General features: G+C 43.6%; 1 protein-coding gene across 2 annotated transcripts; it reads right to left on the bottom strand.

The window, feature by feature from the left end:
• Positions 1-3,136: 3,136 nt before the first annotated feature.
• On the bottom strand, positions 3,137-12,710 carry COX6C (cytochrome c oxidase subunit 6C). Of its 2 annotated transcripts, none has more exons than XM_077809932.1 (4): positions 12,590-12,710; positions 11,233-11,360; positions 7,292-7,430; positions 3,137-3,255 (listed from the first exon to the last, which is right to left on the bottom strand). In XM_077809932.1, exons 2-3 carry the CDS (start codon positions 11,344-11,346, stop codon positions 7,305-7,307), a joined length of 240 nt encoding a protein of 79 aa, XP_077666058.1. In that variant the 5' UTR covers positions 11,347-11,360; positions 12,590-12,710; the 3' UTR covers positions 3,137-3,255; positions 7,292-7,304. The 2 variants fall into 2 exon arrangements, with proteins under 2 accessions (XP_077666058.1, XP_077666059.1); XM_077809933.1 differs by having other exon boundaries at positions 7,296-7,430.
• Positions 12,711-13,816: the final 1,106 nt, after the last annotated feature.

Raw genomic sequence — 13,816 nt, 5'->3', positions numbered from 1 at the left:
ATTTGCTGTGCTTCTTCATGGGAAGACTTTATTGTCTGCTTATGGGAGAGATGGAGTCTATGTTCTCTGAACAGTAGGTATTACAAGGAAAATTACTTTAAAGACATTATTGAGCAACTCTAGAATCTATTGTCAAGCCAAAAACACTCTGAAGCAGTTTCCTACATTCTAGCTATAAATGTGACACTGATTCACATTATTTGAGGTTAGTGTGTTCTGTTTAATGTAAGAACAAGAGTGTTTTAATTACTTCTTGTAACAGGCCATCTTGTCCAAGTTTGAGACTGTACAGGATAGCTTGACCTAAATTCAGTATGGAGGGTTGGTTGAAACACCACAGTGACTGAAGCTAAGCCTCACTCTATATTCCTAGACCTTATCTATGATAAAATGGAATTACAGTTAACAGCATGCATCATTACCTTAAAACACATTGCACAGCTGCTTTAGTTATCCCAGAACCAAACATAAACCCAGGAAATTCAAAGCCAAGATAACATGTTTGGATTCTTTTTAAAGTGTAAACGTAAGAAAGGCAAGTAAGCTATCCAACCGCATTTGCTCCAACCCCTCAGACAGAGACAAACACCTACAAGATCTCTATCAAGCATTCTTACAACTACAATACTCACCTGCGGAAGTGAAGAAACAGATTGATAGAGCCAGAAGAGTTCCCAGAAGTCACCTACTAAAAGACAGGCCTAACAAAGAAAATAACAGAACGCCACTAGCCATCACCTTCAGCCCCTAACTAAAACCCCTCCAACGCATTATCAAGGATCTACAACCTATCCTGAAGGACGACCCGACACTCTCACAAATCTTGGGAGACAGGCCAGTCCTTGCCTACAGACAGCCCCCCAACCTGAAGCAAATACTCACCAGCAACCACATACCACACAACAGAACCACTAACCCAGGAACCTATCCTTGCAACAAAGCCCATTGCCAACTGTGCCCACATACCTATTCAAGAGACACCATCACAGGGCCTAATAACATCAGCCACACTATCAGAGGCTCGTTCACCTGCACATCTACCAATGTGATATATGCCATCATGTGCCAGCAATGCCCCTCTGCCATGTACACTGGGCAAACTGGACAGTCTCTACGTAAAAGAATAAATGGACACAAATCAGATGTCAAGAATTATAACATTCATAAACCAGTCGGAGAACACTTCAATCTCTCTGGTCACTCGATTTCTGATCTCAAAGTGACTATCCTTCAACAAAAAAACTTTGAAAACAGACTCCAACGAGAGACTGCTGAATTGGAATTAATTTGCAAATTGGATACAATTAACTTAGGCTTGAATAAAGACTGGGAATGGTTGATTCATTATAAAAAGTAACCTATTTCCCCTTGTTTATTCCTCCCCACCCCACTGTTCCTCAGATGTTCTTGTTAAACCCTGGATTTGTGCTGGAAATGGCCCACCTTGATTATCATACACATCATAAGGCGAGTGATCACTTTAGATAAGCTATTACCAGCAGGAGAGTGGGGTGGGGGGGAGAAAACCTTTTGTAGTGATAAACACCCATTTTTTCATGGTCTGTGTGAAGATAAAAACATCTTCTGTATTTTCCACAGTATGTATCCGATGAAGTGAGCTGTAGCTCACGATAGCTTATGCTCAAATATATTGGTTAGTCTCTATGGTGCCACAAGTACTCCTTTTCTTTTTGCGAACTCACCTTTAATGGCTCTGTATTGATGTCATGCAGTAATCACAATGGACATTTTAGTGTTCGCAGTCCCAGAGTAAATTAAACTGACTTTTACAGAACATTTTCCTCTCAAATCACCGCAGCACAAAGGAAAGTTTGTTTAGGTACTTTAATCATGCATTTTCTTACTTCAATATGTTTGCATCTGAGTGCCTTTGGCTGCCACTAGGTGCACTTGCCCTTGTCTTCTCTAGCCCCTCTCCTTGACCATACAGTGCCTGAGGTACAGGCATATATCTAGGATCTGGGGCCTTAAGTAGTTAAACGATCTTCCAATTGTCATGCACTGCTGCCTATACCCAAAGGTAGCGGGCTGGTGCCAGCCCTAGGAGTCACATTCCAGCACTATTGGGGAAGGGTGTTAAGGGGGGGCACACAGGGGAGAAAAAAAGTAAGAAGGCATTTTCAGCAGAAAGGGGAATAAGTAGGGGCCTTCAGCTTGTAGCAGGAACCGTGAGAGTTTAAGCTTCTGGAATGTGTTGGAGATACAGAGCATTGCAGGACAGAGGGGAAGAAAAAAAGAGTACTCCTAAGAAAGAAAAGGGAGGTGAGCCAAAGACTAAAATGGAGGAGAGAGGAAAACCAGCAGAGAACTCAAGAGTAGTGAGTCTAGGAACAGAAAGGAGAAGACCAGACAGCAAGCAAACAGGCAACTTGATGGGAGAAAGTATAAAAATACATTGGGGGAGGGGAGGGAAGATCTCACACTGTTCTTCCCCCTTTCCTCCAATGAATGTGAGTGTGATAGGGAAGGAAGTGCTAATGACTCAAAACTCTCCCATGCACACCTCCCAGTCAACCCACAACCCTTAAAGGTCATTTTATTTAAGAGTTCTATCAGTCAAAAGTTTGGAACTGCCAGGTTAAGGTTGCATGGGCAATATTAATTTGCAACCCCTTTTGTGTACGCATTAGGATGCTGTCTTTAATTACATGACCACATATTCTCAAGAGGATCCTTGCCTCATTCAGTAGTACAGGTTGAATTTTGAAGGGGGAGGGGGGAAATTATGTGGCCCTGGAAACCTTAACTCTGGTACATTTTAAACTTTGTAACCTAAGCAAAAAAACCTTTCAATTTTTTGTAAATACTATTTATAGGAATCCTCTGAAAGTGCTGTCCAAGCAGCTGTTGCCTATTGAACACTTTAGGCCAGGAAGCAAACAATGCTGTCTGTATTGCCTACCTGCAAATTTGTTGGCTCAGCTGATTTTGGCCAGAATAATGGAGATAACACTCCTACTCTTGGGAAAAAAACTAGTTTTAGTAACCACAAGGGTTCAGGGTCTCTATTTTATCTCTCAACTTGTCTTTAGCATTATATGAACAGTACCACCTGAATTTCCACCCCTTCCCTCAGCATCTAAACAGTCATGGTCAACAGTTAAGATAAATAAGCTTCATTAAGTATTTAGTTTATTGAATTACACTATAACATGCCCGCCACTGAAGTGTATTACACATTTTACAGTTGACTGAAGAAACAAGTTTAAGCTGTCAAGTCTCCTTGAAGATGATCTGCAAAATAAGAAAAACACGAGTTAATATATTTGGACAATCCTAGCTCTCAGAAGTAAAAACATTAGGATGTATGAATTCAAACAGAGAGGAAAAGTGTTTATGCCAGTAGTTTAGTCTAGAGAAATTTCCCACTACGATTTCCTCATGGCTTATTAAGACACTGCATGTGGTAAATAAAACTGAAACATGGAACAAATCAAGAGCTACAAAATAAGATCTGGAACAGCCTTCAAGATTCATTATGTACACAGCATTGATAAATGCACAAGTGTATGATAGAAAAAATAAGACATCTTACTAAGTACTGTAGCAAGAAGCCTAAAAAAGAAAGGAATGCAACAGAGGAAACAAATGAATGCAGGTGGATTACCTGGAAAGGAAGAAATCCGTGTTTGTTAAATTACTTCTCTGTATTAAACTAAACACCCTCAATCTCAATCCTTCACAGCTGCGCTCTATGACAAGAGTCATGCAAGACCGTAGCACCAGAACATCTATATTGTATGTCCCCATTACCACAGTATCTGAGCACCTGTGTGTGTTTATCCTTAACACGCCTGTGAAGAAGGACTATTATCCCCATTTTACAGATGGAGAATGGAAGTACTATGGGCTTGATCCACAAAACAACTTGGTGGTGCCTAAATGTTGGACTGAGGCATTTAAATTCCTCAATATCCCCGCTCAGTTACCACCTAACTCTGTAGGTCCCCATGGTACCTAAAAATCTGCCAGTGAGCATTCACACAGCTGCCTAGGTCTAGATGCCTAGCATATGCCTAAACCCCAGCAGAATCCTCAAACTAGCTCTCTTACATGCAGGGCCCTATCCAATAGGCACTCAGACTAAACCCACCCAAAATAGCTGGAGGAGCCACCGTTCCCACTTATAACTTTTAGTCTTTCGATTAGGGCACTCACACAAGCTGTAGGACACCCGGCTCATTTGCCACCCTAGCCCCAGGGGGGAAAGGGATTTGAACTCTGGTATCCCCAGGAGAGTGCCCTAACCACTGGGTTGGGGTATTCGGCAGCAGGTCTCAATCTCTCTTGTAGAAGCTGTTCCACTGTGTATAAATACTTAAATATGAGCTGAGCAAAGGCAGAGATTCAGAGACCTGCCCCAGAATACCCCACGGCACGGTGGTTAGGGCACTCTCCAGAGATGACAAAGACCAGAATTCAAACCTCCCTTCTCCAAATCAGGCAGACAGGGGAATTGAACCCAGATCTGCAACAGCCTGGGTAAGAGTGGCTCCACTGCAGACACTATTTTTGGGGGGAGGAGGGGGCACGGGGGGAAAGGAGGACACACAGGAGGCGGCAAGAAAGATTACACACCTAACTTCCAGGGAGGGTTCATTCATGGCTGTGAATGCAAATGGAGAGAAGAGCCTCTCTCCAAACCAGACCTAGTCACCTGTCTTTGAGGAACGGGGTTTAGGTCTCCTCAGCATTTTCGTTTGGGTACCTTCAGCAGCTCCTCACACAGCATGCTGGTTTTTCTAGGTCTCATTCTTAGGCATTTAACTCTTTTCATGCATTATAAAACATCCTAGGTGCCTACCTTGGGGCTGTGGATTCCACCTGGTAGCAACACACCCAAAGTCAAGCATTGCAAGACTCAGCACTGCAGTGCTGAAAGCTCTTTGAAGTGCTAGTCCTACCTCTTTGCCCTATGTCATGCATAAGTTTATAGCGGAGCAGGGATTTGAACCTCAGTCTCTCAAGTCCCATGCTAATATGCTAATCACTGATCTACTTCCTCTTTGGTAACTGCAAGAAACATTCCAAAAACAGCAGGTTAAAAGAAGTAGTATTAGCCCCAAAATTGGGGAGAAGGGATGGGGGGAAACAAGAGGATTTTCAGAGTCTATTTTTAAGTTAGTCAGTCCAAACCACTGGATTTGCTGCAGTATTAGATATAGTCTAACACATCTTCAGCATGGATCACGAAAGCCTATGACAAATTTTCTATTTACTTATCCAGACCTTCAACAGGTTGGTATTAGTTCAGTTCCTGCAAGACAGGTGTCCATAGCAAAAATAGCATCAAAACTGAACCTTCATCCAGTTTCATATATATATTTGGAGGGGCCGGGAGATCTCCCTATTCACTATATAGGCAGAAAGTGCAGGTGCAATCTTCCACAGATGTCAGAAGCAGCAATGTTAAATTATATCTCCTCTTTCCCCCTCCTTCTGATTTACCTAGTACAGTGGTTCTCAAACTTTTGTATTAGTGACCCCTTTCAAATAGCAAGCCTGAGTGTGAGCCCCCTTATAAATATATAAAAAAGCATTTTTAATTTAACACTATTATAAATGCTGGAGGCAAAGCAGGGTTTGTGGTGGAGGCTCACAGCTTGTGACCGTTCCCCCCGCCCCCATGTAATAACCTTGTGACCCCTGAGCGGTCCCAACCACCAGTTTGAGAACCCCTGACCTAGGCAGTCATATGCACCCTACAATCACTGTAGGTCCCAACCAGCTTCTCTCCTACTGCAGAAGTTGAGGATATTTTTGCATTACATCTCCACATCTGTTGATAATTCTTCTAATGCTCTACCTAAACAGAGTTACAGATTAAGATTATAGTATTTGTGCCACTTTCTCTCAACTAATGCCACTGGGTAAATGATGAGGAAAGGATAATCCCAAAATCCCTTTAAAGCCTTGAGCTAGTTAATGTTTCACAGTTCTAACAAACAGGTGCACTCAACCTGGTCAGAGAAAGACTTTTGTACATTGGTTGCAAACTGGAATGCGTACAGTGTCTTGGTGTAATCAAGAGTTTCTTTTAGCTCTGTTTGCACAGCAAAGCTCTGTTCTTAGTTTCAATTAAAGAGTTTTAAACTTGTAAGTTTGTTGGCAGTAGTGTTTCAGTTGATTTTCCTCCCATACTTAGATCTGACATTCTTGCCAAATAGCCTTTCAAAACACCCTGAAGAAGGCCACCTGACCAAAGCATTGGTGATGTAAGTGCCTGAAAAAGTTAGTTTACATAAACATACATTAGCAGTATTCTTTATTATGATCTTAAACTGAAGGTAGGAGTACAAAGGTAAAGTGATCCCTATGTTATTTACCACACTCTTACATGTTCCTAAAAACATGTAGAATTTCCATTGGGAGGAAGAATAAAAGGATGGTCAATAATCCCATTATTAGTTTACACTACTCTGTTTTGCATTTTTACTTTACAACTATATGAGAAGCATCCATCATCCTTAGTTTGTTATACCAGAACCAGCTGCTATCTGATGTTATGTTTGAATGTGGAAGCAAGACAAACATTAACACCATTAAGTCCAGTACTTGACCTGTTCATTTAACAAGTAACAAACTGAATGAGACTAAAAGTCAAACCCTAGTTGGCCAGGATAATTTAGAAAGACAAATCATCATGTGATGATCACAGTGAACATTCCTGAGCACCGGAAGAATGGAGAAGCCATTGCCCTTGGTCAGTCTTTGAAGAAGTAGTTTTAAGAGAAATGGAAGAAAGTTGTCAATGAAGAAATCAGTCTCAGTTTCATATCCCATATCCCAATTCTTCATCGAGTGTCTTCCTTTTTGAGACAGGGTTACCATAACTGCACACTATTGCAAGTTAGGGTGAACCACTGATTTATATAATATTTTCTACTCCCTATGCATCTTAACATTTTGCTTTTTTGACAACTGCACATCACGCAGAGATGAGGATGATGCCAAGTCCGTTCCTTAAGTTAATACTGTTAATTTATTAGCCCCAAAGAGTGTATAAGTAGTTCAATTTTTCCCCTCAATACGCAATACTTTGCATTTATCATCACTGGCCCTAATGATATAGTAACAAAAGAAATGTTATCTGTAGTTCCCACTGAGACTCTTTTTCCTTTTCTAAACTTCAGGAACTCTCACCTCCATTTAACTGGAAGCCAATTTAAGGGTAGAACTTGATCAAAAACATCAAAATGGGAAGTTTCCAGCGTATCAATGTAAACAGAAGTTAGTGAGATCAGTTTGATGTAAGGCATTTTGCTATTACCTACATATGCTGCTTATGAGTTTTTGGGTTGTACACTTTCAAACACACCAGCTTCCCTCATGGCCTCAAAGTCCTTCATGGAATCATAGTTTTTATAGAAGTCTGCATATGCCTGTTTTCTTGGTTCAGACACGCCGTACTGAAATGCAAAAAGGTAGAGAATTACGTTTTAAAGAGTAGAAAAATTTGTGTAACAGATGCAGAAAGCTTGTAATTCACTTGGTGGTGCCGTATCACCTGATACAAGACTACTGCAATCTCAAAAAAGCTGTCTTTAGTTCAACACAGAACAGTTAGATATTAGCAGGTTACAGCAATACTTTTATTCAGATTTAGATCCTGAACTATTTAATGGATGGGAAAACAAATGTTTAGTGTTGTTTCATCTAAAAATTGGAACCAGATTTACAAACAGCATTACTAAATTTTCAGGACACCAGTAAATTTATTCTTCCTTGTCAGATAAACGTGCAGAAGTCCAAGTGATCATCTTCTCTCAAAAAATTGTCACCAACTGGTCATGGTTCTATTCTTAAAGGATTTAGAAATAAACTTTTAATATGCCCATGGACAATCACACAGTTAAGTGAATTAGGGATGCCCTTTTATCTATCGTGCCTACCAAAACTGAGTTACAGTTAGAACAATTCTGTAAGGTTATAAAAGGCGGAAAGGGGGCTGCCAAAGCAAATAGCCAAAGTGATGCACCCACTTTGGCCACATCTACACTAAGAAAAAGGTGGGTTCACACTCATTAATTAACACACGATTAAATCCTAGGGAAGACAAGGCAGTTTAATATTAACATGGTACTTAACTTCACACATATGAACACTACAAATTGCTTTGTCTTCACTAAGATTTTACCTTGTGCTAATTACCATGCGTTCACATATAAGGTAAGAACATCCACCACCTTTTCCCTAGTATGAACACACCCTTGTGCTCCATGCTGTGGTTCATTTGTTTTGATAGAATCTTTTAGTCAACCGAATGGCCATATAAATCTGGGAGCTCCTTGAGGAATCATCTGATTGGGCACAGCAGTGGCAAAGGGCAAGATACCATGTATGAATTTCTTTACCCATCCCCACCTTCCTCAAATTCTATACCAGCTGTGAGCATAGCTGGCTAGGAAAGAAGAGAAGACAACTGACAATATTCACAGACCAGGGGCATATTCTGCAGGTATTTTAAACTGATGTAAATCTAGACGAATGCCAGAGGTCAGTGGAGTTATACACCTGTACATTTGCAGGATTTGGCCATGTGTGCACATAATTAAGGGACCAGTGGATGAAGACTAGTCCTCCCACACATACCCCTTCAGTTCAACAAAGTGTGCCAAAGCAAGGAACAAGAGTGTAGGAAACTAACTGCTCTTACGTGAGGAGCTTGGCTCTTCACACGGAAGCCCCAGGTGGAAAAAGCACAAAACTGAGATTTATACCCTATCTGCATTCCCAGTTTTTGTAGTGTGCTCTTTGTACATACCCAAAAATCTGACCCTATATTTTTTTTTAAAAGAGTTGCCCCACCACATATGCTCCAGGTGTGTTTAAAAAAAGAGAAGCATTGCAGTGATTAATGATACATCAAGTGTCAGTTTAGTTATGTCCTGGTAAGTTGCTACTTTACTTTAATGGACTCTTTTTCAACTCTCCAAGGGGAGCTGAAGCCTTTGACTTTGCTGGTAACAGAGCTAGGCTTTACTGATGAATAATAGTAATTAAACCTTAATATTTACAGCTATCTTCAGCTAGGGCTTTCTGAAAATTTAAATGTTGCAAGTGACAAGAATGAAGTTTAGTAAGGGACTGGAGGGTCAGTTATTCTATGTACTTAGAAATGAGTTGCTGAATGCGTGTCTTTAGACTGCCTAGGTAATTAATTTTGAGTGAAACTTTTTTTGCAAGATATCACACCTCATAAATCTAGCAGACATTTAGTAATAAAGGCAATCAAGCCATCCTAAGACATAAAAAGTGATAGTTGTGCATTCAGTGTATTAAAGGTATTTAAAGTGTTTAACTACCGCTATTCTGTCTGCACGACTCTTTAGGGTCCCAGAAAGCAAAGCTTCACTCATGTGGCATTGCCCCTAATCCTTAAAGAAAAAGGTCTTCAACCTCACACTTAAGCCAGAGTTCTATTTTTTCACCATGTTGTCCTTATCCCTCAAGAGATATCCTGTATCCACCTTGCCCACTGTACCTTATCAGACAGATTGTCAACAATAATGATAGACGCTCCACTGAGCACATAGGTAGTCTTCTGACCAAAGCATGATATCAAGGCTATTAACAATTCTCTGGCTTTCAATGGTGGCTAAAGATAGTTGAAAAAGGTGGCTCTCAACCTTTATGAGCATCCAGCAGATAATTAATACAATATTAATTGTACTTCTATTGCAGCGGCATCTGAAGTCCCTTAAGCACTTTGCAAACACAGAGGAAGACCTCATCTTAAAAGAGATCAGTCTAGATGTTTATTTTACACTCTACAACAACTTTACAAAATACTCAGATGCCATTGCATATGCCAAGAAGGGTTAACCCACTCTAAGAAAGCAGAAACGGCTGAGAGATGTTTGACTCTCCTAAATGAGGGGGATGAGGGATAGCTCAGCGGTTTGAGCATTGGCCTGCTAAACCCAGGGTTGTGAGTTCAATCCTTGAGGGGGCCATTTAGGGAACTGGGGCAAAAACTGGGGATTGGTCCTGCTTTGAGCAAGGGGTTGGACTAGATGACCTCCTGAGGTCCCTTCCAACCCTGATATTCTATGAAATCAAATTAAGTTACACAAGGCAGAGATGACAGGTTTCAGAGTAACAGCAGTGTTAGTCTGTATTCGCAAAAAGAAAAGGGAGTACTTGTGGCACCTTAGAGACTAACCAATTTATTTGAGCATAAGCTTTCGTGATCTACAGTTCACCGATGAAGTGAGCTGTAGCTCACGAAAGCTTATGCTCAAATAAATTTGTTAGTCTCTAAGGTGCCACAAGTACTCCTTTTCTTTTTACAAGGCAGAGAGTTTGCCCATCTTGCTTAGCTAAGAGTTTCAAAGACCATCACTCTGTGGATAACTTCATAAGTGGGACCCTCCTCAGGGAGCATCTCTCTCTCCCCTCTTCCCCCTCAATAAATATCCTACATTAAACATAGGCCAGTCCATGAACCAGTTTGAGCACCACCAAGTTTAAATTTTTTAGGTCAAACCAGCATGAGCTGCACACAGCACTAGGGCTATGTCTGAACGGCACAAGTAACCTGGGTGATTGCATCCATGTTAGCCTACCCTGGGTGTGGGCATCCCAACAGCAAACCCCTACCAGTATTTGTGTCCTCATTCACCCATGTGTGTATGCAGACATATCTCATTGTTCTTAGTTGTGAGATGCCCTAGGATTCTTTCCCACTCAACTGCAGGAAAACTTGACTGTCCTTCAGGAAAAACTGTGGGAAGGCATTGGAGGACTATCTCCTCACTTAAAAGCAGTCTGGATTAAAGTGGAGCCTGTATTCTAACCCCCACCTCCACCAGATAAAATAACCCAGGCTTAAAGCACTTCCAAAACTGGGTCAGATTTTTTTTTCTTGTATGAACCATGTGGGCTAAAAGCCAGGTAAGAGTTCATGTTAACTGGGCAGTGTAGACATGAATTGTGCAATGCTTGGCTCCTAGGATTAGTCCAAGGTTTGCCAACAACTGCGTGGCCTCGGTCAAGTCACTCAAACTATAAAAGGTTATCTGTAAAATAGGAACAACTCCTCTCAAAGAAGCACCAAAAAGGTTTTACATAGCACTCTGGAGACATGCTCATGAGAAATCCACCACAGCAGTTTTCTCATAAACAGATAAATCAAGTCAAAGTCCTGAACCAGAAGGCTATATAGATTGGTCAAGATGAACTGGGTTCACAGATGTTATCAGACCTCACCTTGTACAAAACTGCACTTCCCAGGGATATAATCATTGCCCCTACAATATGGAATCTCAGCCGTTTGGCCAGGAGGCCTCTCATCTGTGGTTTGGGCAACAGAGTAGATGACATGGTGATGATTTCTCCTAGGAAAGTAATACATTGGAAATTTATTAAGAGATGTACACAGGAAGTTCCTGTCCTAATTGATGCATTTTGTTTTCTATGTATATAACAGACTTGTTAGACTAAACATTTCACAAGAGGATACTAGAGTAGCTTCACAACATATGCAAAATCATCCCCTCCATTAAAATACCTCTTTACAACATCTGAGATGCTTTTTGAGGACAATCTATTTGTAAGAGGAAACTATCAAAACACAACAGACCTTAAATACTTTACATATAATAGACTAGTTGATAAGAGTTTTTCTTTCTACTGTTTATTGTGTCTTATCCACACAATACCCTTCCGTCTCCTATGAAGTCTACTGTCATTTTATATTCCTGAGACAAGTCATACTCATATTTTTTTAGGCCAGGAACCATATTTTATTAAGCTAGATGGCATCATGTATGACTAATGCACTAGATTAAAAAAATAAAGGTGAGAGACAACCCTACTGTAAAGTAATACATCTCTTCAACAGGGATTTATTGTGCCATGTACACAGTAGTGCAGCAGACTGTGCACACAGTCGTATGAGACATAGAACTGAATGTAAGGAATTGTCTATACAAGAGTTTTGACAGTTCAGCTATGCCAGCAAAGCCCTCCAAATGCAGATGCAGTCATGCTCAGATAAAAGTGCTGTTGCTGAAAAAACTCCGTTTGCACCTCGTGGTCTGCCACCTCCTGGCAGGGAACGCAAGGCAGTGCTAGTCTGTGGTCTGTAGGTCAGACCCCTATGGTAACAGAGACCCTACTCCACTGTCCAACTTTATACACTTCCCCGGGGATCATACGCAGAGAACTAGGCCAGGGCCCGCCCCTGGCCTGCGGCAGGTGCCTAGGCCACAAACACCAACCGAGTGACAAAATGGGGACAAGATTCACACGGCCCAGGCACGCCCGGGTCAGTACCAGACCCAGAAGTGACCGAGCCTCCGGGCAACTCTTTCGCACGCGCCCCCCTCGCAGCCTCGTCCTGCTTCCCAGGTCCTTCGCTCGGCCCCTCACTCGCACGATGCGCGGAGGCTGGTAACGGCCGCGCGGCGCCGCAGGCCTCAGGGACACGGAGGTCAGAGGCGGCCGCGGGGGCTCCCGGAGCGCCGGGGCGGGGAAAGGGAGGGGGGAAGGGGGAGAGAAAGGCGGGGGCGCCTGGCTAGCGGACCAGCTCCGGGAGAGCGGGGCGCGGGGAGACGCCACTCACTTCAGCAAAGTACCAAGGTCCTTCCGCACTGAGAGCCGGACACCGACTACGGAACTACAGCCGCGCATGCGCAACACACTGACTAGGCTACGGCAAGCCGCCCGGCTCAAACCGCGAGCCACTAAACTCAGATTCGTATGGGGGTGGGGCTAAGCAACACAGCAGGGGACCACCATGGAGGGGAAGTAAGGAGGGAGTGAGGGAGGGCAAAGGAAAAGCTCCCCTGCTGTGGCTCTGGCTACCCCACCATCTCTCTAGGCAAGGGCATGACAGGAGCCCCACCCCCACCCCGTACTGCTCCTTCTGCAGGAGCCTTCAGTGTGACAGCATCATCCTTGCATGCACATTGCAGTGCGCAACAGTGTCCTGTCGCACTCTGACCAACGATAGCCCCGCCCCGACTGACCAAGGCAGCCCCCAAGCTGCTCAGACCCACCAACAGTGGCGTCACCCTGACCAGCTCCGACTGGCCGCCCTACTCCAACCAACCGACAACAGCCCTGCCCCAGCTTGCTCCAATCAACCGACAGCAGCCCTGCCATGACCAACCAAGGCCAGCCCTTCCCCGGCCCGCTCCAACTGAAAGACGACAGCCCCGCCCCTTCCGACTGATGACAGCCCCACCCTGACTGATGACAGCCCCTTTCAGACCAACAACAGTCTCATCCCAGCTGGGCCATGATAGCCTCACCCCACCCTGACCAACAATAGCCCCTCTCCGACCCATGACACCCCATCCCAACTGACTGACATCCCCACCCCGAGTGACCGATGACAGCCCTGCCCCGACTGACCGATGACACCTCACTCCAACCAACGACAGCCCTACCCTACCCAAACCAACAACAGCCCCACCCTAACCGACCAACCACAGCCCCATCATGACCGATGACAGGCCCATCCCAATCGATGACAGCCCTGTCCCAACTGACTGATGACAGCCCATGTTGCTACCAACCGATGATGGCCCTGCCCTGTCCCGACCAGTGACAGCCCTGTCCCATCTGACTGACAACAGCCCTGGCCTCCCCACTTAGCTGAGAGAGGGGCCTTCAGATGTAGGTGAGCTTGGACCTATCCACCTCCCGGACTTCAATAGATGCCCTCACCATCGATAGCCCCACCCTACTCCACCCCAACAGACAGCAGCCCTGCCTTGACCAACCGACATCAGCCCCTCCCTGACCAGTGACAGCCCTGCTCCAATTGACGACCTCCCTATCCTGC

Source organism: Eretmochelys imbricata, chromosome 2 (assembly GCF_965152235.1).
Source record: "Eretmochelys imbricata isolate rEreImb1 chromosome 2, rEreImb1.hap1, whole genome shotgun sequence".
Lineage (NCBI taxonomy): Eukaryota > Metazoa > Chordata > Testudines > Cheloniidae > Eretmochelys > Eretmochelys imbricata.
The sequence above is the reverse complement of the archived record's forward strand: the minus strand, read 5'-3'. Positions and strand labels throughout refer to the sequence as shown.